The sequence below is a fragment of the Giraffa tippelskirchi genome, chromosome 10 (genome assembly GCF_054371585.1).
Source record: "Giraffa tippelskirchi isolate mGirTip1 chromosome 10, T2T-mGirTip1v1.2.pri, whole genome shotgun sequence".
In the NCBI taxonomy this organism is placed as follows: Eukaryota; Metazoa; Chordata; class Mammalia; order Artiodactyla; family Giraffidae; genus Giraffa; species Giraffa tippelskirchi.
Genome location: NC_137284.1, coordinates 132218646 through 132242773, shown reverse-complemented (window position 1 = coordinate 132242773; position 24128 = coordinate 132218646). Strand labels below are relative to the sequence as shown.

General features: G+C 39.5%; 3 protein-coding genes and 1 long non-coding RNA gene across 4 annotated transcripts in view; 3 read left to right on the top strand and 1 right to left on the bottom strand.

Moving 5' to 3' along the window:
• Nucleotides 1–1277, top strand: part of LOC145522490 (uncharacterized) — a 5979-nt gene extending 4702 nt beyond the window's left edge. Inside the window, exon 2 of the mRNA XM_081531175.1 lies at nt 395–1277. The gene's annotated coding sequence lies outside the window, so the exon portion shown is untranslated. The remainder of the gene's footprint in view (nt 1–394) is intronic.
• LOC145523580 (uncharacterized) overlaps nt 1–24128 on the top strand; it is a 44405-nt gene that overhangs the window by 4169 nt on the left and 16108 nt on the right. Inside the window, exons 3-5 of the mRNA XM_081534140.1 lie at nt 12356–12436; nt 18405–18661; nt 21994–22048. Coding sequence (XP_081390266.1) covers nt 12356–12436; nt 18405–18661; nt 21994–22048 — 393 coding nt within the window. The remainder of the gene's footprint in view (nt 1–12355; nt 12437–18404; nt 18662–21993; nt 22049–24128) is intronic.
• On the bottom strand, nt 876–24128 carry LOC145523575 (hyaluronidase PH-20-like). Its single transcript, XM_081534134.1, has 4 exons — nt 24069–24128; nt 8451–9593; nt 7890–7979; nt 876–1513 (listed from the first exon to the last, which is right to left on the bottom strand). Exons 2-4 carry the CDS (start codon nt 9408–9410, stop codon nt 899–901), a joined length of 1665 nt encoding a protein of 554 aa, XP_081390260.1. The 5' UTR covers nt 9411–9593; nt 24069–24128; the 3' UTR covers nt 876–898.
• On the top strand, nt 7429–9945 carry LOC145523582 (uncharacterized). Its single transcript, XR_014066730.1, has 2 exons — nt 7429–8082; nt 8424–9945. It is a non-coding gene; the product is annotated as an uncharacterized LOC145523582 (long non-coding RNA).

Genomic DNA, 24128 nt, shown 5'->3' with positions numbered 1-24128 from the left:
AGGTTCTTAAAGTGATCTTCCTGTTTCTGCTGTTTTCTCAAAACTCCTTCAGCTTGAAATTTTCAGTATGCCAAAGTGACATATTTAGGGAAGTATGTTCTGAACCGCATCAGGGCTATTGAGGTGCTCTCTAGTTGCATGGTACCTGGCCCTGGGATAATGAAGGCAGAGGATTATTGCCTCCTGAGGCTTCTCTGATAGCTCAGTTGGTAAAGAATCTGCCTGCATTACAGGAGACCCCGGTTCAATTCCTGGGTGAGGAAGATCCCCTGGAGAAGGGAAAGGCTACCCACCTGAGTACTCTTGGGCTTCCCTGTGGCTCAGCTGGTAAAGAATCTGCCTGCAATGTGGGAGACCTGGGGTTTGATCCCTGGGTTAGGAAGATCCCCTGGAGAAGGGAAGGGCTACCCATTCCAGTATTCTGGCCTGGAGAATTCCGTGGACTGTATAGTTAGATGGGGTCACAGAATTGGACACAACTGAGCAACTTTCACATAGCAATTAGAAAATACAAAATTGGATATCTTACAAAGCAAATTCTATCTACTTCTTTATCAAGTGTCTCCTTTGAGTTTTGAAAGCAAAATGTGGTATCAGTGGATTTATTAACACTCCCCCGACTATGTGTTTGAAAATTAAAGGTGCTGGTCACAGTTCTTTATCAATAAATAATAACTTGAAGTTCAATTTGATCATGAAAAAACAATCTTTGCTCAAAAAATTAAAATACTATCTTGGCCATGAGTTTTGATTCACATTTCAAATGTAAAACTTTATATAGATATCATTACTTGCCTAAAAAAAATAATCATCTGGCTAAATATTAAATATAAAAATATACAAAATATAAAAGCACAAAGCATGTAGACAGAAACTTAATAAGCACTGAATTTGTATTTTAATAGATTGTTTCATTTTTAAGATTTTGAATACGTGACTGACGGGAAATGTTCTTCCTGTTAACACTTTGACACCCTCCTTGGGTGGTGTTGGAGATGGCTTCCAAACACCTGACTTTGAGGCACTCAGGAGACGGTTTCTCAGGAGCACATGGAGATACTGTGGCAGTTGTAGTGGAGGGTGGGGTACTGTTCAAAGTGGTAGCAGTTGCCTCATTCTGGCTAGAGGAATGATCACTGGGTTGTAACTTCACAGGGCCATCTACACAAATGTCTTCCACCATACATACATTAACACTATGAACATTTTTTATATTGATTCTCTTCTTACAGCGTTTGTTGGCGTAACAACTGCAATAAAATTTATCAGAAAACTGTTGCAGGTCTTCACGTGTGACTTTCCCAGGTACCGTGTATTTTCCACCTTTCCCTCTTTGAATAGCAAAATTCATTGGGTTCAGGTGAAGATAGTCGGTTGAATTCCAGTGTTTCCTTGTACACACTCCTTCCTCATTGCAAAGCACCTGGCTGCACATTTTGGCTGCTAGGGTGACGTTGATTATGTAAGGATTCAGTGTAGTGTTCAAGTAATTGTCTAGGTCCATGCAAGCTTGCTGTAAAATCACAAGATCAGATTATTAAGATCTGAGTAAGTTAGTTCATATATGAATTAATTCACCACATAAAGCAATTTTAAAGGAAGCACCAAAAAACCAGTAAGAGGTAGGAAATAGTTAATCTTTTTTGCTTTATCAAGGCCATTCCAGCTATTTTTGTGTGTGTGTGGCATTTGTAATAAGTTTCCCATGCCATTTCATGTCACTAAATCATTGACCAATTAAGGTTTAATATACCCTAGCCTCAGTCTTCCTCAATAATTCCTACACTAACAGGGATGGAAGGGGTAGAATGGTACAGTGGAGTGGAGTAGGGGTGGAGGAATTAGAGCATGGAATCTGGAGTCCATCTGCCCAGATTGGAGTCACAGTTCCATCAATGGCTAGCTATGTGAGCTTGGGAATCCCTTAAGCTTTCTAAGTCTTGGATTCCTTTCTGAGTGACCTTGGGGAAATTAATGAATTAACCTGACTATGCTTCAGCTTCATCATCTAAAGATAATTATAGAACCTGTCTCATAGGGTAGTTAAGATGAAAGGATACAGTGTACATAAAAGGGCTAAGCACGGGGTCCAGCATATCATTTTTTACCTCAATGTATAGATAATATGAAGTACAAATAAAGATAAGAAGTATCACTTTGTCAGACACTTTTAAGCACTGGAAAGAGTGGTTTCTGAATTGCTAGCTCACCAGCTATCCCATCTTAACCCCTGATAGTGTCTGTATGTTGGTGCTACTTTCTTCCTTCATCCCACTCTCCCTCCCACACTGTGTCCACAAGTCCATTCTCTACATCGGCATCTCCATTCCTTCCCTGCAAAGAGGTTCATCAATACCATTTTAGATTCCATACATGTGCATTAATATACTATATTTTTTTCTTTCTGACTTTCTTCAGTCTGTGTAACAGGCTCTAGGTTCATCCACCTCACTAGAAGTGGTGAGAAGTTGCTGTGTAGGTCAAAGAGCCCGGTCTGGCACTCTGTGATACCTGGAGGGATGGGATGTGGGGAGGGGAGGAAGGCTGAGGGAGGGGATGTATGTATAATTATGGCTGATTTGCATTGTTGTATGACAGAAATCAACATAACCTTATAAAAAATTTTTTTAAATATTTAAATTAAAAAAAGAAGAAAAAATTACTAGCTCAAAACACCTAAACAGGTTCAACCAAGTATATATTAAATGTTACATATAATTCAAGTATGGTTCAACTATGACAGCTGTTTGGCAGATATGCTTATTTGGCAGAGTATGAGTGATGAGTCACTAAAATGATTCATCTTAAAATGGATACTTCTTAAAAGTAAGAATCCATCCTTTTCAAAACATAGAAGGTAGTTGCTTTCTTTCATGATCAACAGTTCCATTGAGTGAGTTGGCCTTGTTCATCCTTCATTAAGATCAAAGGAAGTATTTGTTTGTGGTAAGTTGGCCGGCAAGTTGAGCAACCTTGGCAGCTTCCACTTGAATCTATTTCTTGTTACCTTCTTGAGATGATGCCATCAATGGTAGGCAGAATAAGATCCTTCCAAGGATGTTCATACTCCAGTCCCTTGGAACCTGTGACTGTGTTACTTTACATGACAAAAGGGACCCTCTAGATATGATTAAGGTTGTGGATCTTGAGATGGGAGAGTCTAAGGCCAAATCACCCTGAATGCACCCGATGTCATCTGATCTCAGAAACTAAGCAGCGTCGGGCCTGGTTAGTACTTGGATGGAAGGAGGTGGGGAGAAGATCCTGAAGCATCTGATGGGCTCAATCTAACCACGAGTCCTTAAAAACGTAGAAACATTTTCTATTTGGACTTTAAAAATGAGCTGGGAGAAGGAGGACAAATACAAAGGTAAGGAAGACTCAACCCAGCATTGCTGCCTTTGAATGTAAAGGAGAAGGCCAAAAGCTAAAGAATATGGTGACCTCAAGAAACGAAATCGCCTTAACCACAGCCAGACAGGAAATAGAGATCTTCATGCTACAAACAGAAGAAAATGAATTCTGCTAACAACCCAAATGAGCAAATGAGGGTCTTTCCATAAAAAGGAATGCAGTCCTGCTGACATCTTGATTTTAGTGCGTTAAGGTCCATGTTGGACTTCTGAACTACTGAATTGTAAGATAATAATTTTCTGCTGTTTAAACCAGTTTGTTGTAGTTTTTATGGCACCAATAGAAAACATCTTCTTAATCCTCTAATAGCTTTACATGGTGTTTAGAATACAATTCAACTTGTATACAGCCTGCTGAAGTGTAACCTCTCCCATCTCTTTTACAACCCCCACCCCCTCACCCACTTGGCCTTAGACATACTAGTTGTTTTACAAGCATGGCAGGTTCATTTCAACCTGCACTTACTGTTTCCTCTGCCCAGAATGCTCTTTCGTCTCATTTTTAACATCACTGACTCCATCTTCTCATTCAGATTGCTGTTTTCATTAGACCAGACCCTTCTTAGATACCTTTCCTGTTCATTTTCTTACATCTCTCTATTTAAATTTTCTCCATAGAACTTACCACATAAAATATTTGTATTGTTTTGTATTGCCTCTGTCGTTCTTACTTGGTAGCACAGTGGTAAAGAATCTGCCTGCCAATGCAGGAGACGTGGGTTCAATCCCTGGGTAGAGAAAATCCCCTGGAGTAGGATATGGCAGCCCACTCCGGTATTCTTGCCTGGGAAATCCCATGGACAAGGATCCTGTGGCCTATAGTCCATGCGGTTTCAAAAGAGTCAGACACAACTTAGTGACTAAACAACAAGAACAATTGTTTCTATCCCTCCAACTGTATGAGCTTCATGAAGGCAGGGTCTTTACACAGTATCACCAGTGCCAAGGGTATATGAGAATTTATACCAAGATCAAAAGACATTGATCTGGGCTGCCCAGGTGGCGCTATTGGTAAAGAACCTATGTGCAAATGCAAGAGACATAAGAGACAAGAGCTCGATCCCTGGATTGGGAAGATCCCCTGGAGAAGAAGATGGCAACCCACTCCAGTATTCTTGCCTAGAAAATCCCATGGACAGTGGAGCCTGATGAACTACAGTCCATAGGGTCGCAAAGAGTTGAACACCACTTAAGCGACTTAGCACAGACGACATTAGAGTTGTCTATAGAGACAAGAACTAGCAGGAAGAGGAATGAAAGGATGAGAATGTTTGAGAATCAGTAGCCTACACAAGATGCAGTCTTTGTAGGCTTAAAGTCTTTCTCTAAGACATAAAGTCTAGTTTATAGCATTTGTCCAAATCCATGCTGTAAATACTCCTACCATGGCAATGTTAAGCTACCAGCATGACAACATCATTATAGGAGGGTATTATGGTAGGACGTAACACACCATTGCATAATACCATTTCCACTTATACAGATATGTTAGATATAAATAAACCAAAAGTATGGATAATAGGAAAATAAAGTAAATAATTGATACATTTTTAGTATTTATTACTTTTGCCAACATCCACTGGATCATTGAAAAAGCAAGAGAATTCCAGAAAAACATCTATTTCTCCTTTATTGACTATGCCAAAGCCTTTGACTGTGTGCATCACAATAAACTGTGGAAAATTCTGAAAGAGATGGGAATACCAGACCATCTGACCTGTCTCTTGAGAAACCTGTATGCAGGTCAGGAAGCAACAGTTAGAACTGGACATGGAACAACAGACTGGTTCCAAATAGGAAAAGAAGTACGTCAAGGCTGTCTATTGTCACCCTGCTTATTTAACTTCCATGCAGAGACATCATGAGAAACGCTGGGCTGGAAGAAACACAAGCTGGAATCAAGATTGCCGGGAGAAATATCAATAACCTCAGATATGCAGATGACACCACACTTATGGCAGAAAGTGAAGAAGAACTAAAGAGCCTCTTGATGAAAGTGAAAGAAGAGAGTGAAAAAGTTGGCTTAAAGCTCAACATTCAGAAAACTAAGATCATGACATCTGGTCCCATCACTTCATGGGAAGTAGATGGGGAAACAGTGGAAACAGCGTCAGACTTTATTTTTTTGGGCTCCAAAATCACTGCTGATGGTGACTGCAGCCATGAAATTAAAAGACGCTTACTCCTTGGAAGGAAGGTTATGACCAACCTAGATAGCATATTAAAAAGCAGAGACATTACTTTGCCAACAAAGGTCCATCTAATCAAGGCTGTGGTTTTTCCAGTAGTCATTTATGGATATGAGAGTTGGACGGTGAAGAAAGCTGAGCACTGAAGAATTGATGCTTTTGAACTGTGGTGTTGGAGAAGACTCTTGAAAGTCCCTTGGACTGCAAGAAGATCCAACCAGTCCATCCTAAAGGAGATGAGTCCTGGTTGTTCATTGGTAGGACTGATGTTGAAGCTGAAACTCCAACACTTTGGTCACCTCATGGGAAGAGTTGACTCATTGGAAAAGACCCTAATGCTGGGTAGGATTGGGGGCAGGAGGAGAAGGGGACGACAGAGGATGAGATGGTTGGATGGCATCACTGACTTGATGGACGTGGGTTTGGATAAACTCCGGGAGTTGGTGTTGGACAGGCAGGCCTGGCATGCTGCAATTCATGGGGTCGCAAAGAGACGGACACAACTGAGCGACTGAACTGAACTGACTTTTGTTTTTACTTATTCTAAGTTTTTATAATTTAATTTTTAACAAAGAGTTCACAAAATTTCTGAATATTTAACAATGAGGTCTCATCAACTAAAGTCAGTAGAAGCTGACTCTGTCTCACAGTTGCATCTAGTAAGATGGAATGGAAGGAATGGTTTGGCTGCATTTGATAACCATTGTTTTAAGTCAATTCCAGTCATTGCAAGTAAACTTGCAATTACCAGTTTTTTAAGCTGTCAGTGGATCAGAGAACACACAAGCAATCCATGACAGTATTGATGACATAGGAAAAAGGCAAAGTAGTGATAGAATTAACATTCAGAATGATTGTAAATTGGGAAAGGTCTACAGGGAACAAGTTCAAATCAGTGTTGTTAACTAGGAAGTCTTCATATTGAAGTTGAAGTACTGTCTCTATGGGAATAATACTGAAGGTGATTTGAGAGTTGTCGTAGAAGAATGCAAATCTAAGATTGAAGTACAATTTAAAAAAAAGTGTGGCAATTAAATTCTATGCCATGTCATACTGCTAATGTCACCCTACTAATTGGAGAATGCCTGATTCATTCCTCATCAGAGTAAGTGTGAAGTTCTCAATTAAAAAAAAATTATAAATGGGGAATTTATAAATGGTTCCATCAAAAAACTAACGGGATCCTTGAGAAAAGAGTTTATACATTTGAGAAAACAACTGATAAAAATTAGGAATATTCTTAGGAGAATTATAATTCTGAAATAATTTCCTGACATATAATAGATTTTACAAAAGGGACATATACCATTCTCTGAATTTATAGTCTATATTATTTCCCTTTACTGGTGATCAAACCAGAAATAAAAGAATCTACCAAATAGGTAGGAGGGCTCAGATAATCTTGAAAAGAATTTCAAAAAGCTAAATATCTCTACAAATGAAGGAGAAATACGGCTAGTCTATCTCAAGGACAAGATATCAAACAATCTCTTTTGGTCTGAGAGTGTAAATTCTGTTCTTCCTAAGTCCTAGGATGAAACCTCTGGACCAAGAGCTTCATTAGACACACTCCATGGCACCTAGGTTACTAGTATTTCCACATGAATCAGAGAAGGAAAGTTCAGCTCTGACTCAGCAGTATCCATGTGACAGTTCTATTCATGCTTTGAGTCAAGAATACTGAATGGGTGAAGGATAAAGACCTGATACGGAGAAGGAAAGAGAGAAAAGGAGTAGGTCATGATGGAATGGTTTAAGGCTTTTTGAAGTAAAGAAAATGCATTAGGAGAAAATGAATACAATTCATACTATGTAGATCTAAATAATGGGGAAGGCAATGGCAACCCACTCCAGTACTCTTGCCTGGAAAATCCCATGGACAGAGGAGCCTGGTAGGCTACAGTCCATGGGGTCACAAAGAGTCAGACACGACTGAGCGACTTCACTTTCACTTTTCCCTTTCATGCACTGGAGAAGGAAATGGCAACCCACTCCAGTGTTCTTGCCTGGAGAATCCTATGGATGGCGGAGCCTGGTGGGCTGCCGTCTGTGGGGCCGGACAGAGTCGGACACGACTGAACTGACTTAGCAGCAGCAGCAGCACTGGAAAACAGCCTTACAACACAACCATACAATTGATAGTTTGATTTAACCACTATTAATTGAGCACCAACTACTTTGTGCCAAAGATCATGTTTATTACTCAATCCCACAACAATTCTCATAAACATTCAAAGTAGAAATGTTTTCGTCCCTTTCCACATCTATTTTCATTATTTCAACTTACCATAGATAGGCTTAGATTGAGACTTCCCCACATTATAATCCCAGAGGCACCTAAAGCAACGATCTCACCAATCGTGTTCACAAGGTCACCCTGGCAAAGGTAATAGGGAGAGTTAACAGGGAGGAATACAATGAAGTGTTTATACAGAGGACAGTAACGCCAAAGCCAAGAATGCTGACCCAACAATAATTATGTAAGTATTTCTCCACTATTCATTTCTATCTTTTATGCCACCACTGTCCTACTATAAGAAAAACATGAATTTTCTGCTACTATTTTAATTACTTTTATTGACAAGATTGTAGGCCCATAAAAGGAGCTGAATTAATACATTGTCTATACTACCCAACTCTCTATGGTTGCTAAGATACTGTATGATTACATTAAAAATGAAATATATTCTTATTTCACATTCGTATAACAATGCAGAACTACCTGAGTGCATATTCCTAAAGATTATTAAAGCTAAATTTTAGTCCCTTCAAAAATGATGTTCCATTCCACTAAACACCATTTATGGACAATATTCCACAGCCTTCTTACCTTGCTTGATTTACTTACCTGAGAAAGGTATGTTGAAGACCCATCAGTAAAAACCGGACGGGCATATACGAAAACCGGAAGTGGACTTTCAACATTCGCTATATTAGACAACCGGATAGCTTCCTGGACACGATTACGAACATAGAGGGCAGCTTTTGGATTAGATTTTAACTTGATATTCAAATAAACAGAAGGGAAAAGGGCAGTGCTTTCCTTCCACAACCAGTCGAGATCATCATTTCTCCTTTTTTCTAAATCAGAGCAACTTCCATTGTAAGTAGGATGGTTATAATTATGATTGTAACAATCAGGAAAAAGATAATAACCCCATAAGTAATTTGGCCGAAGTAATTTTCCCAATTTTAAAGTCTCTTGCATGAAACTCTTTCCTGCCTTCTCAAAATCCACTTTTGCAATCTTGGAAGCCTCTGTGAAATTGAGTTGCGGATTTTTTTGCAGAACCAAGTCAACAGACTCATCCCTGTAAACATCTTTAGGTTTCCAGTTTCTTGCCCAGGTAGGCCTCCAGTTTTCCCAGTCAATGACCGCCAAGCCCAGGGTGTCATTTGGTATGTAATAGGCAATGTCTTTTCTTGCTTTCTCCAAATGATTTTTTAAGGATCCCAACTGGGGAATTCCTCCATGTATAGTGCTGCCTGTTTTTTCATCTATGCGAGGATAGTAGCCAAGTCTATCAGCATAAAATAATCTAATAAACTGTCCCGTAGCACTTTTCTTGGGGCTTCCTTTTACAGAGAAGAGGCTCAGATCTGGAGGCAGTTTAAATATTTTGCTAACACAACGTTCAACTGGGGCATTCCAGACCCAGAGGAAAGAAGTGTTTGAAATAAGAGGGGGTGCTCTGATGTCCAGAGCCAAACAACATGGAAGCAGAAGGAAGGCGAACACTGCCTGGAGTGTTCCACTGGACCCAAGAAAGCTCCTAATGGAGATATGCTGGTGCCTTAGCATTCCCATCGCAAAGAGCGATGACTATGAAAAGCACTTTATTCTCCTACACGCTTTGGTTTACCTAATATTTGATGCAAGATATGAACACAGAGTGGAATGAAGCCACTTTGATGGATAAAAATGAATAATGAAGATTTACATTTAAATATTCATCCTTCGTGTTTAGGAATGTTTTGCAAGTTGCTTCATCTGTAAATGAAAAAAAAAAAAAAATGTAGAATGTGTCATTACACTACATTTCCATGTCAAGAGATTGTAAGCTTCACAGTCAAGTTCCCAACTTTAAGTGCAGGGAGTTTAATTCAGTGTTTGAAGATGGAAGACTCCTGTGTTTGAATTAATAAAATTATTTTCCCTTATGTGTGATACAGGTTGTATAGTGACTAATACTTGTGTCATGTTTCCAAATCGCTGTCGGAGCTACAGAGAAGTGAAGGTGGCTGTTTTCCCTTGTGCCTTCCTAGCTGTGCAGAATGCTGTGCCAAACGATGCCTTAGCAAAGACTGTTAAATAAAAATAAATTCCAAGTTGAACCTCTCAATTTGTTATTTCTTAAAAGAACATTTTTTAGTATTCTGCCAAAAAATGGAAAAAAAACCTCTCATGGAATGGTGAGATTTTACCATTATTTTTTTTCCCTTTCTTAAGGAAGGCAGGTAGAGGAAGAGGTAAAAGTCACTCTGCCAGAGGAAATAAGTCAAAAGTTGGCTCAAAACTATTGAATCAAATAAAATCACCTTTTGAGGGGTATGTTGTGCTATTTTAACAGTGCTCCATACTATATCAAAGTAATGTACATTCGTGTTTAAAGTTAATAAAATATTTTATGACTTTCTATTTTCCAGTAAAAGGATTGGTTCTGGCCTACCTCATGAAAAGGAATATATGAACTTTGACCTTTTATAGTCTTCTATAGTTGAGATTGTATTATATGATTTTGATTGTCACAATGTGAAATATTAGGGCACATTTTGTGGTACAGTGAAACAGTCTGAGTCAAGGATAAGAAATTAAGGTATGTATTATTTAACATTTGGTATTTGTAAAAATTACCTGCAAGAAGACATGTTTAAATGTTCTGTGATTCTAGGAGGAAACTAGAATGTTGAATTGGATTACTAGCATACTGCTATGTAACTGTATAATGAGAATTTAACGTTTTTCTCAGGAACATGTGGTCTTACCATAGATATCCATTTATTCCCATTGCTGAAAAAGCAATTAAAGAGACCACCACAGACAGAATAAAATAAAATCTTAAGAACCATTACAGTCTCATGCTTTGAAGAAAATGGATTTTCCCTGCTGATGTTTAAAACATGTAAAAGAGCTAAAAATTTTCACAGTTTAAACCCTTATAAACTTTCTTACTTAGGATCTAGAAAATCTTCACCTAAAGTAGCAATGGAGGAAACACTTACTCCTTTAAACTACCAATACAAATGCCTGAATGGCATTCCTCTGTCCATGGGATTCTCCAGGCAAGAATACTGGAGTGGGTAGCCATGCCCTTCTCCAGGCAATCTTCCCGACCCAGGGATCGAACGCACATCTCCTGAATTGCAGGTAGATTCTTGACTGCTGACCCACCAGGGAAGCCTTAGGAAGAGATCTACATGAATTTAATTTCTCCAAGCAAATAGACAGATAGTTGGGAGACTGCTGTGTTAATACATAGGTGAGAGAAAATAAAGGAAACAGAAACATTTTTAGGTCTAAAATACAAAAGCAAGATTGAGAAATCACAGATCAGAGGTTTCTGACTATAGTCTAAATGTAAATGGATTACATTTAGAGCAGAAACTTCGAGTTTCTCAACATTCACTTCTGAGACCCAGTTAAAGGAAATTGCCTAAGTCCAGAGCTTTATGAGTAGCAAAGAGCATATTTGGACTGGCTGGCATCTTCATTGTCATAAGCAATTCTTGTTAATAAGAATAAGTCATGATATTTTATAAATAATGTGGCCAGAAATAGATAATAAACTTGATTCAATAGGAGAAGTGAATGACATTTGTGGCTGCCTTCCATCGACTCCTTTCCCTTTTCCTTTATTATCATCACCAGTATTCTTTATTATTCGTTCCTTCTCCTACTTTGTCTCAGGTTTGTCAGTATCTCCCACAGATTAAATTTGCAGAGACTGGAGACCCTCAAGGCTAAAGAAATTGCTAATTCTTAATCTGTGTATCCCCTGCAAGATAAGTTGCTTCAGTCGTGTCCAACTCTTTGCAATGCTATGGACGGTATCCCACCAGGCTCCTCTGTCCATGGGATTCTCCAGAAGAGAATACTGGAATGGGTTACCATTTCATTCTCCAGGGGATCTTGCCAACCCAGGGATCAAACATCTCTTATATCTCCTGCATTGGCAGGTGGGTTCTTCACCTCTAGTGCCACCTGGGAAGCCCCTAGCAAGCACAATTAAATGCCAAATAACCTCCCAAACCTGGTGTGTGAGTCTTAAAAACAGCACATTATGGAACTTCTCATTTTTTTTACCAAAAGCCATACCTCATTTTCCCTATAAGCTTATGCAGTACAATTTTAACAGACAACTTATTTTTGAAGCACCTTTAAAAGTTTTCCTCTAAGAAGTCTGTAGGTCAGACACTGTTTGAATCTATTAGCTCTGCAGTGTTTAACCTACTGGGTGAGAAAAGGCAGCTCTTTGCCCAGTCAATTAAAGAAAGACTTAAATCTTTTGAGATGTTATTGTATGATGGGGGAAAGGGGCTTTTATGTGTGTGCCTGTACATGTGTGTATATGTTTGAATATGTGTGTTTGAATCCTGGAAACTCAAGTGCCTCCTAACCAAGAGGGTTAGCAATGGTGGTAAATTAGCATAAGAATGCTATGAATTTTGCTATTTGCATTTGAACTGAGTTTAAGTATGCAATGATAGAACAAATTCTCATTTGCAGTAATTTTGATGTGTTTTGTTAAATAGTGACAAATTTCTGTAGTGTAATACAGATGAAGAATGGACTCACGGCACCCATTTCAAGGAAGTACAGCATTCACTGCAAAGGTAATCTCTCCTTACAAAATTAGTAAAAAGAGTTAGATTTCACATTTTCAAAATGTAAAGCTATATATATTTGATATTTGTTAGCTAAAGGAAAATATTAATTTTCTGAATTCTGCTCCTTAAAATGGGAAGGGAGAGGAGAAAAAGAAGAGCCAAGTAAATAAAAAAGTTCCTCCAGAGGAGTTCTGAAAATCTAACTTTATTTAATGGCTGTAGTGGAACACAGAGATGTAATCTATACATGCTCACTTAATGCGATAAAACTTTGTCCTATTGTGCCATGATAAAAACAGGGAGTAATATGGCTAAGAAGCCAGTAAACCACAGTATGGTTAAACGTGAAAATTCTAAATATTGAAACTGTAAGCAAAGTTATATTGTTACTTTGTAAAAGATATAAATATTTCGGCTTTGGAAAATGCTTGGGAGGCAAATACCTAGGACAGCATTTAATGGAAAATAAGAAAGAAATTCATCTTATTCATAGACAAAAATCCCTTTGAAAAGAATATAAATGTGCTTATAAGGACTTTCTGTGTCCAGAATACCTTTGTGGAATTAAGTTCAGTTCGGTCACTCAGTCGTGTCTGACTCTTTGCGACCGCATGAATCGCAGCACACCAGGTCTTCCTGTCCATCACCAACTCCCGGAGTTTACCCAAATTCACGTCCATCGAGTCAGTGATGCCATTCACCCATCTCATCCTCTGTCATCCCCTTCTCCTCCTGCCCCCAATCCTTCCCAGCATTAGGGTCTTTTCCAATGAGTCAACTCTTCGCATGAGGTGACCAAAGTATTGGAGTTTCAGCTTCAACATCAGTCCTTCCAATGAACACCCAGGACCAATATCCTTTAGGATGGACTGTCTGGATCTCCTTGCAGTCCAAGGGACTCTCAAGATTCTTCTCCAGCACCACAGTTCAAAAGAATCAATTCTTCAGCGCTCAGCTTTCTTCACAGTCCAACTGTCACATCCATACATGACTACTGGAAAAACCATAGCCTTGACTAGACGGACCTTTGTTGGCAAGTAATGTCTCTGCTTTTTAATATGCTGTCTAGGTTGGTCATAAATTTCCTTTCCGAGGAGTAAGCATCTTTTAATCTCATGGCTGAAATCACCATCTGCAGTGATTTTCGAGCCCCAAAAAATAAAGTCTGACACTGTTTCCACTGTTTCCCCATCTATTTCCCATGAAGTGATGGGACCAGATGCCATGATCTTAGTTTTCTGAATGTTGAGCTTTAAGCCAGCTTTTTCACTCTTCTCTTTCACTTTCATCAAGAAGCTCTTTAGTTCCTCTTCACTTTCTGCCATAAGCGTGGTGTCATCTGCATATCTGAGGTTATTGATATTTCTGCCGGCAATCTTGATTCCAGCTTGTGCTTCTTCCAGCCCAGTGTTTCTCATGATGTACTCTGCATATAAGTTAAATAAATAGGGTGACAATATACAGCCTTGATGTACTCCTTTTCCTATTTGGAACCAGTCTGTTGTTCCATGTCCACTTCTAACTGTTGCTTCCTGGCCTGCATACAAGTTTCTCAAGAGACAGATCAGGTTGTCTGGTGTTCCCATCACTTTCAGAATTTTCCACAGTTTATTGTGATGCACACAGTCAAAGGCTTTGGCATAGTCAATAAAGGAGAAACAGATGTTTTTCTGGAACTCTCTTGCTTTTTCGATGATCCAGCAGATGTTGGCAATTTGATCTCTGGTTCCTCTGCCTTTTCTAAAACCAGCTTGAACATCTGGAAGTTCACGGTTCACATATTGCTGAAGGCTGGCTTGGAGAATTTTGAGCATTACTTTACTAGTGTGTGAGATGAGTGCAATTGTGCAGTAGTTTGAGCATTCTTTGGCATTGCCTTTCTTAGGGATGGAATAAAAACTGACGTTTTCCAGTCCTGTAGCCACTGATGAGTTTTCCAAATTTGCTGGCATATTGAGTGCAGCACTTTCACAGCATCATCTTTCAGGATGTGAAATAGCTCAACTAGAATTCCATCACCTCCAGTAGCTTTGTTCGTAGTGATGCTTTCTAAGCCCCACTTGACTTCACATTCCAGGATGTCTGGCTCTAGGTGAGTGATCACACCATAGTGATTATCTGGGTCGTGAAGATCTTTTTTGTACAGTTCTTCAGTGTATTCTTGCCACCTCTTCTTAATATCTTCTACTTCTGTTAGGTCCATACCATTTCTGTCCTTTATCGAGCCCATCTTTTCATGAAATGTTCCCTTTGTATCTCTCATCTTCTTGAAGAGATCTCTAGTCTTTCACATTCTGTTATTTTCCTCTATTTCTTTGCATTGATCGCTGAGGAAGCCTTTCTTATCTCTCCTTGCTATTCTTTGGAACTCTGCATTCAAATGGGAATATCTTTCCTTTCTCTTTTGCTTTTTGCTTCTCTTCTTTTCACAGCTATTTGTAAGGCCTCCTCAGACAGCCATTTTGCTTTTTTGCATTTCTTTTCCATGGGGATGGTCTTGATCCCTGTCTCCTGTACAGTGTCACGAACCTCTGTCCGTAGTTCATCCGGCACCCTGTCTATCAGATCTAGTCTCTTAAATCTGTTTCTCACTTCCACTGTATAATCATAAGGGATTTGATTTAGGTCATACGTGAATAGTCTAGTGGTTTTCCCTACTTTCTTCAATTTAAGTCTGAATTTAACAATAAGGAGTTCATGATCTGAGCCACAGTCAGCTCCTGGTCTTGTTTTTGCTGACTGTATAGAGCTTCTCCATCTTTGGCTGCAAAGATGCCTCTGTAGAATCCAGAGGCCTTGTAAAAGAGGTACATAATATACCTTTAACTGTAGGATTAGGTTATTGTCAACTTTCTAAGCCACTAGTTGATACGCAATAGATACACACAGGAATTAGTTGTTAAAGGAATGAACGACATACTTTGAATTTCAGTAAGCTCAAAATCATGGCTTACGGTGACACTTTAAAATGAAGATGTTTAAGCAAGAACCAAAATGTATCATCCAGAAGCCAGAGAACTACCAAACTAAAACCAGAACAAGACATTTGTTTTTAAAGCAGTAAAAACATATTTTATGAAGACAAACTACTGCAATAGGGGAAAAGAGACCCCTGTATACAACTGGGCTCAATTTCTGAATACAGCAAGGAATCTGAGAATTTATAACCGAGAAACAGAGGGCTGAGGGTGGTCAAGTGGGTAGAAAATTACTAAAGGAAATGGGTGAGGGGAGATTCTGGCTAAAGTCACCTGACAGGATTCTTGCTGAATGCAGGCCAGGTGGTCAGAGATCACGTGGAGGATGGTGGCAGATGAGAGAGCTTCTACACGTCCAGGGGATCAGAGAAGGAGGATGGGGTTTTGTGGAAAATTGCCTTCAGAGGGTTCCTGCTAGAATTGGACTCTACAAGGAAGGCTGCAGAAGAAGCCCAAGGTTTGAGGCAATGGCGAAAAGAGACCTCAGTGAGCCTGACATGTATGGTCCAGTGGAGAATCTTTGTCAGCCCCTTTTGTGGATGCAGAGTGAGTTAATCAGTTAATGAGATGGATGACTTTGATGTATCTGAAATTTCAGTAAACTCAAAATCATGGCTTGTGGTGACACTTTAAAATGACGATGTTCAAATAGAATAAAAACGAAGTGTAGCATCCATAAGCCAGAAGTCAAACATTACTCAGAAGACAAGTAATGTCTTCTGTAGCCAAGCATGACTTCCTGACACACCCAGATATGACTGAAATGCAGTAATTGAACAGTGGAATAAAGCATGAAGAGTCTCTAAATTCTAGAGGCTAATTAGAAGCCCAGTAGCTTCCCCAGGGGGTGCTCCTGTCAGATCCTAGGCTGAGTGCTGTGACACTGGACTTGCAGTCATCCCACCAACATTCCATCACGTAAATCTGGGACCAGGGCTGGTTCTTCTGTGGCTCCAGCGCCTCAGCTGCCTGGTACTGATGGGCAAAGGGGGCTTAGCAGGTTGGAGTTCAGGGCACACAGCCTGCCCCCAAAGATGCCAAAGCTGCATATTGATTATTTCTAATTAAAGTTCCTTGGAAAGCAGGGCATATATAAACCCTCTGATCCTTCTTTGTCTCCCTGAATACAGGAAATAAATCTCCCCTGTGAAGGCTGCTAATAGAGACATCTTAATTACCTGGTGGCTCAGATGGTAAAGCGTCTGCCTGCAATGTGGGAGACCCAGGTTCGATCCCTGAGTTGGGAAGATCCCCTGGAGAAGGAAATGGCAACCCCCTCCAGTATTCTTGCCTGGAAAATCCCATGGACAGAGAAGCCTGGTAGGGTACAGTCCATGGGGTCGCAAAGAGTCAGACACAACTGAGCGACTTCACTTTCTTTCTTTTATCTCCAGAGATAATTCATTTCAGGTTTGAGAAGCCCATATAACACAAACCCTGTTCCTTCTCTAATAATTTACTACCCACATCTAAACTTTCCTTAATTTCTTATTAATTACGGCTCCAAACCTAAACTTCTTTGTCCTATCCAATGCTCCCAAATTTATTCTTTACATAAAAGATATAAAAGCTGCCCACTTTTGATCACTAAGCTTCATTTTATGATCTCTTGTGTACATGAAATTAAATTAATTTTTCTCCTGTTAATCTGTCTTGTGTCAATTTTATTACCTGTCCACACACAAAAACTCAAGTGGGGTAGCAATGAATAGTTTCCCCTTCTGGACAATACCAGTCAAGTTCAAGTTCAGGAAGAATAATGAACACCTCCAATCTTACCAGTGCTTTGCACAATGAAATTCACAACAGTAAAATAGATATAATGTGGGCTATGAGTTTGCACTTGGCCTCCTGTTAACCATAAGCATTGTTTCTCCTCCCTTGATGTGTCAGATGACTTTTGGGTTTTATTTCTCTGAGTCATCAAAGTCCCAGTTACTAAATCTTCTACATATGGGATTATAGCAGAGGTCCAAATGGTCACTATAGTCTAACATAAACAGAAAACATCTGTCTATTCATAAATTTCCTTTCTCCAAAGTCAAGATGGACCCAATAGCATTAAATGTACGTGAGTGCATTTACTAAAGGTGAAGATAAATACTGTTAAAGAAAAAGATGAGCTCAGCTTCAAAAGACAATACAACAAACAGATGTTTTCATCATATCTGTTTAAGATATCTGAAGCCTACAGAGATATCAGGCTTCTACATGGAGCCCCCAGGATGCAGACTGAATTTTTTTCTTAGAATAGAGGACCAGTTCAAAAATGTTGTCAGAATTTTAAGTGATTTAACATTTATCACCCTAAAAAGCCACGTTCTGCAGTCCACCATAAGAATGTATAACCATGCTTTGCTTTTGTGAAAGCAAAACCATGGCTAAAGTCTCAAGCAACTAGATGACTTCCCAGCAGGAATGTGTGACAATCCAGTCTAGGCCAACTTTTCAGCCAATATGTAAACAAAAATAAAACAAATTTTTGAGTGTACATGAAAGTTCCTATTCCTTTGAAGGAGAAGTTTGGGGAGTTACAGGTTCTCACAGACAGAATTAATTCTATATGGGTATTCTATATGTCTTATTCCAGTGAGATCCTGGTGTGTACCTCTCATATTAATCTTTCTTAGATTTTAAAAATCTCTATTACAAGCCTAGAGATATAACTCTATATGACTGCTCCCACTATGCAGCCTTTCCAAATATTAACAGATCTGACTACTGAAGTGTTAATCTCTGATTGCCACCAAGGCTATTTTAAGTGTACCAAAGCGGTCAGAAAAATTGTACTTATTTCTTAGCACCAGCCACAGTTTCTGTTCAAATTTGAAATGTCTGCCTCCCTCACAAACTGTAAATTCACTATTATGTTCCAATTTCCAGTACTGTGCCTGTCATGTAGTAGGAGGTCCCTCAGTACTTAATTGAGTGGGTGAATAAGTGAATCTATCTGTCTGTTAATCCTTTTATCAAGTTATTTTTTTCCTTTCCCTAAGTTTCACTGCATCAGTTTTACTGTCCTACCGTTCTCCCTGGCTTCCCTGGCGGCTCCGTCAGTAAAGAATTCACCTGCAATGCAGGAGACCTGGATTGGGAAGATCCCCTGGAGGAAGGCATGGCAATCCACTCCAGTAATCTCCAAGCCTGGAGAATCCCTGTGGACAGAGGAGCCTGGTGGGCTACAGGCCATGGGGGTCACTTAGAATCAGACACGACTGAGCAACCAAGCACAGCACAGCACATTCTCCCAAAGGCAAGTTATCTATTAGATAATATTCAGTGTATCTACAGCCACTATGGAGAACAGTATGGAAATTCCTTTAAAAAAATTCTTGAGAAAGGAGTAGATCAAGGCTGTATATCGTCACCTTGCTTATTTAACTTTATGCAGAGTACATCATGCAAAATGCCAGGCTGGATAAAGCACAAGTTGGAATCAAGATTGCTGGGAGAAATATCAATAACCTCAGATATGCAGATGACACCACCCTTATGGCAGAAAGTGAAGAACTAAAGAGCCTCTTGAAGAAAGTGAAAGAGGAGAGGGAAAAAGTTGGCTTATAGCTCAACATTCAGAAAACTAAGGTCATGACATCCAGTACCATCACTTCATAGTGAACAGATGGGGAAACAATAGAAATAGTGACAGACTTTATTTTCTTGGCTCCAAAATCACTGCAGTTGGTGACTGCAGCCATGAAATTAAAAGACGTTTTATCCTTGGAAGCAAAGCTATGAGAAGCCTAGACAGCATATTAAAAAGCAGAGCCATTACTTTGCAGACAAAAGTCTGTCTAGTCAAAGCTATGGTTTTTCCAATAGTCACGCATGGATGTGAGAGTTGGGCCATAAGAAAGTTGAGTGCTGAAGAGTTGATTCTTTTGAATTGTGGTGTTGGAAAAGACTCTTGAGAGTCCCTTGGACTGCAAGGAGATCCAGCCAGTCCATCCTAAATGAAATCAGTCCTGAATATTCATTGAAAAGGCTGATGCTGAAGCTGAAGCTCCAGTACTTTGGCCACTAATGTGAAGAACTGACTCATTGGAAAAGACCATGATGCTGGGAAAGATTGGAGGCAGGAGGAGAAGGGGAAGGCAGAGGATGAGATGGATGGCTTGCATCGCTGACAGATGGACATGAGTTGAGCAAGCTCCAGGAGTTGGCGATGGACAGGGAAGCCTGGCGTGCTGCAGTCCATGGGGTCGCAAAGAGTTGGACATGACTGAACTGAAGTGAACTGATGACACAGCAATCCCACTACTTGGCATATAAGCCTGAGAAAACCATAATTGAAAAAGACACATGTATCCCAGTGTTCACAGCAGTACTGTTTGCAATAGCTAGGGCATGGAAGCACTCTAGGTGTCCATCGACAGATGAATGGATAAAGAAGATATGTATATACAGTGAAATATTACTCAGCCTTACAAAGAATGAGTTTGAGTCAGTTCTAATGAGGTGGATGAACCTACAGCGTATTTCAAGTGAAGTAAGTCAGAGAAAAACAAATATCATACATATATATGGAAATTAGAAAAATGATATTTATGAAGCTATTTGCATGGAAGGAATGGAGACGCAGATGATAAGAATGGACTTGTGGACACAGTGGGAGAAGGAGAGAGTGGGGTGTATGGAGAAAGTAGCATCAACATATATACACTATCGGGTGTAAGATGGATAGCTGGTGAGTTGTTATATAACGCAGGGAGCCCAACCTGATTCTCTATGGTGACCTAGAGAGATGGGATGGAGGGAGGAAAGGGAGGCTCAAGAGCAAGGTGATATATGTGTAATTATGGCTAATTTCCTTATTGTATGACAGAAACCAACACAACATTGTAAAGCAATTATCCTCCAATTAAAAGATAAATTAAAAAACTCAATTTGTCATATATTAAACATTAACAAGATAAAGAGTTGAGGATGTGACAAATTATCATTAAGTAACAGTAGCTACATTTTATCTTGTTATATGGAAAGTAAAATATATCTTGCTGATGCTGCTAAGTCACTTCAGTCATGTCTGACTCTGTGGAACCCCATAGACAGCACCCCACCAGGCTCCCGCGTCCCTGAGGTTACAATTAGCAGGACCTTTAAATGTAATCTTACTCTTTCAGAAATGCTCCAAATCGCCACCGTTATCTCTAGTTAGTGATGTGATATAGTCCAAGATTAGAATACAGCACATAGATCAGCAGTAGAAATATTTATTGGTGTTTTCCTTTACAAAGACTTTTTCTCTCTACTTCTTACATTTACTTTAACATTTCTTTCTGTCTTAACCAAGTCTTCCACTTGTCAATGGTGAAGGCTGGTGACTTCAAAGATTAAGGCATCTAGATCCAGAAAAAGATTGAGCATTTATTTCCATTTACAGCTTTATTATCCAATGACTGGATAGTTTAAATGATTCAATTTTTAGGTATCACTCAACTCTTTAAGAATACATTGGTATGGGACTTCCTTGGTGGTCCAGTAGCTAAGAGTCCACCTTGCAATGCAGTAGACGTGAGTTCAGTCCCTGGTTGGGGAACTAAAATTCCACATGCTGAGCAGCAATTAAGTCTACAAGCTTCAGCTAAGACCCAAGGCAGCCAAATAAATACAATTATATACATATATATATGTATATATATATATATATATACTGGTAATACTAACCCCAGGTTGCAGGAATGATGTGTGAAATGATACCTATGAAGTATTCTTCACTAGAAGCTCTGTATATCTGAAGTGTAGTGTTATTTCCTCTGTCTTACCTATATCATTCAATCTTGCTTATCATGGCTCATTTGAATTTACCTCCAAACTGTAAGAAAGATAGCTGTAACTAGTTTAGAGAGAATTGTTTTTGACTTATGTGGTGGTTTAGTCACTAAGTCGTGTCCGACTCTTGCAACGCCATGGACTAGAGCCCTCCAGGTTCCTCTGTCCATGGGATTCTCCAGGCAAGAATACTGGAGTGGGTTGCCATTTCCTTTTGTCTTATAGGAGCCCATAAAAGCCAATATATGTAGTTACATTAAGGATATCTCTAGAAAAAAATAGGAATTGTGAATTCCTAGTCCAAGAACACCAAAGGTATGTTTACCATAGCTACTGAGACTGTTAGACAATACAGAGAATTTTGAGGGTAGTAGCAGTAATCTATTATTGTTCAGTCACCAAGTTGTGTCAGACTCTTCGTGACCCCATGGACTGCAGCATGCCAGGCTTCCCTGTCCCTCACCACCTCCTGGAGTTTGCCCAAGTTCATGTCCATTGAATCGGTGATGCCATCCAACCATCTCATATTCTGTTGCCCTCTCCTCCTTCTGCCGTCAGTCTTTCCCAACATCAGGGTCTTTTCCACTCAGTCAGATATTCGCATCATGTGGCCTAAGTATTGGAGCTTCAGCTTCAGTCCTTCCAAAGAGTATTCAGCATTGATTTCCTGTAACATTGACTGCAGTGATCTAAGTCTCCTTTAAAGAATGTGGTTAATGAAAAAGGAAGAGTCATACCTAGCAAAATTCACTTCAAATTGTAGAAATTCAGTAAAAGTTGCATTTACAATTTCTCTTTTCTCTCCACCTGTAGATTGTGAGACTGCTGATCGTTTGCCTCAACGAAGATCACAGACTACCAGTTGAAGGTAATACAAGAGCTCACTCAGTGCTTCCATAGGAGCACAGCTAATCTCTGCACTGAGATGGTCGCTGGTCAAAATCTACTCATAGAGCATTTCAGAGCAGAAACTAAATCACCTAAGTAGTCTGTGCATTTTAGGCACAAATGCAGGGTAACTGTGAACATGATTATCTAAGAAAGTGATGTTGAGTAGGCTTATCCCTAACATTTTCCCCCCAAACTGTAGGTCACAAACTGTCACAGGACCTCGGAATTGATTTAATTGGTTGGAATGAGCATTTAAAGAAAATAAGTGAAATAGATAATAATAGAGTGGAATACAATAAGATAGAATACAATGGGACAGAATAGGAAACACAGAAAGTACTACACCCCCATACAGTAAGCACGAGTATGAATTTACAAACCTTTGCTATATATATTATACATGTGTGCACAGGGTCACAGTGTAAGATGTATTTTTTACTGTGGAATGGATCAAACCACTTTGATACTCAAAAGCTTTCACTCTGACACACCTGGATACTGCATCCACAGTGCAGCTGTTTTCTAATTGTGTGGTCTTGGGGAAGTTATTAATTCTCTTTAACCTCTTCAGCAACCACAACAGAATTCTGAGCTGTCTCAGGGCTCTTTCATGTCTGTAAATGAATAAACTACTGGACTAAGCAACTTAGTTTTCTATGTGAGGACCAGCAGGCCTGGAATCTGGCTTCTCAACTTGGGAGCAATGCGACTTTGCCCAATTTCTTTGTCACAATTTACTGCTCATCAAAGCTCTTTCTCTTTGTCTTTGTCACTCCTTTATAAATTATCATTCTCTGTTGAAAAGATCTTTAAACTCTTGATCCTAACTTCTCCTTTGGGTCTCCCTTTTTGCTATGGAAGCTTCCATGTGCATGTAAAAATATTCAATAAAGTTTGTATGCTTTTCTCCTGTTAATCTGGTTTTTGCCAGTTGAATTCTCAGGCCCCAGTTGCAGAACCTATGAGGATAAAGTTCCTTTTCCACTATTACACCAGACACATAGTACATACCAAATAAATGGAAGGTGTTCCTGTTGTCATTATTAATAAAATCATGTCATGTCTACACCCTCTTCTATATGAAAGGAAAGAAGAACATAAAAGAAATGGAAACCCAAAGACCATTTAATGATTCACAGACCTGCTGACATTAAAACTTCCCTAGGAAACCCCTCCCCTCTCCCCCCAAGTTTTTAATGTAAATGTGTGACCCATAGGCAGTTGTCTTGGTGGAAATGAAATACTAAGCACAGTGATAGTACAGAGAAGCCAGGTCTAATGGTGGCACTGTGCCTCAGTTTACCACCACACTGTGTGCCCTGAGAGGGAGCCTGCATGAGGTCTCCATGGATTCTGAGGTCTCCGTGTGCTTTATCAGCACGTCAGACTAACTCAAGCCTTCGTGTGTGCTGTATGTTGCATTATTTTGTCTTCCTCTCTTTTTTATTTGCTTGCCTCTTTGCAACCAGTGGAAAAAAAGTCTACTAAGTATGACTGGAATGTTTCTCTGACCTGTCAAATATGACTTCTTTTCAGTCTTTTAAATTGGATTATATAACAGGCAAGAGGCATATAAGAAAGTCACATTTTAAAACAAATAGTAGCAGAACAAATTATTAGTATAGATTCCAGATCTTTTTACAACGTTAGGTTTTTAAATATTAGTATGGCCAAAAAGGCTTCTATTTCACAAAAGAGAAGGAAGAGTAGTTACCAAAAGCCAAAGAAGCAATACTTAACAGGAGTATTTCTCGGCATCAAACCTACTTTGGTTGTTAGCAGGTTTCTTACATCTACACAATAAGAGTCATCATTAATAACCATTATTATTGCTGTTACCAAAATAAATAATACACCTAGCACATCACATATATACCAAAACACATGACAGGTGCTACCAAAAAGAAAAGCCTGCTAGTGGCATTACAAAGGTGCATGAATAGTCCCTGTCATCTCAGCCACTCTCCACTATTCCGTAAAAATCTGAGCACATTTACCCTTGTGGATGAGCACAGCAGTCAGTGCTGTCTGTCTCCTCACCAAGAACAGAGGTAAGC

Bases quoted from the DNA above. Each gene is read 5' to 3' on its own strand.
- LOC145523575 (XM_081534134.1), bottom strand. From the start codon at position 9,410: ATGGGAATGCTAAGGCACCAGCATATCTCCATTAGGAGCTTTCTTGGG. The intron at 7,980-8,450 runs GTAAGTAAATCA...TACCTTTGCCAG, and splicing joins CTTCAACATACCTTTCTCAG to GGTGACCTTGTGAACACGAT. The intron at 1,514-7,889 runs GTAAGTTGAAAT...GTGATTTTACAG, and splicing joins TCAATCTAAGCCTATCTATG to CAAGCTTGCATGGACCTAGA.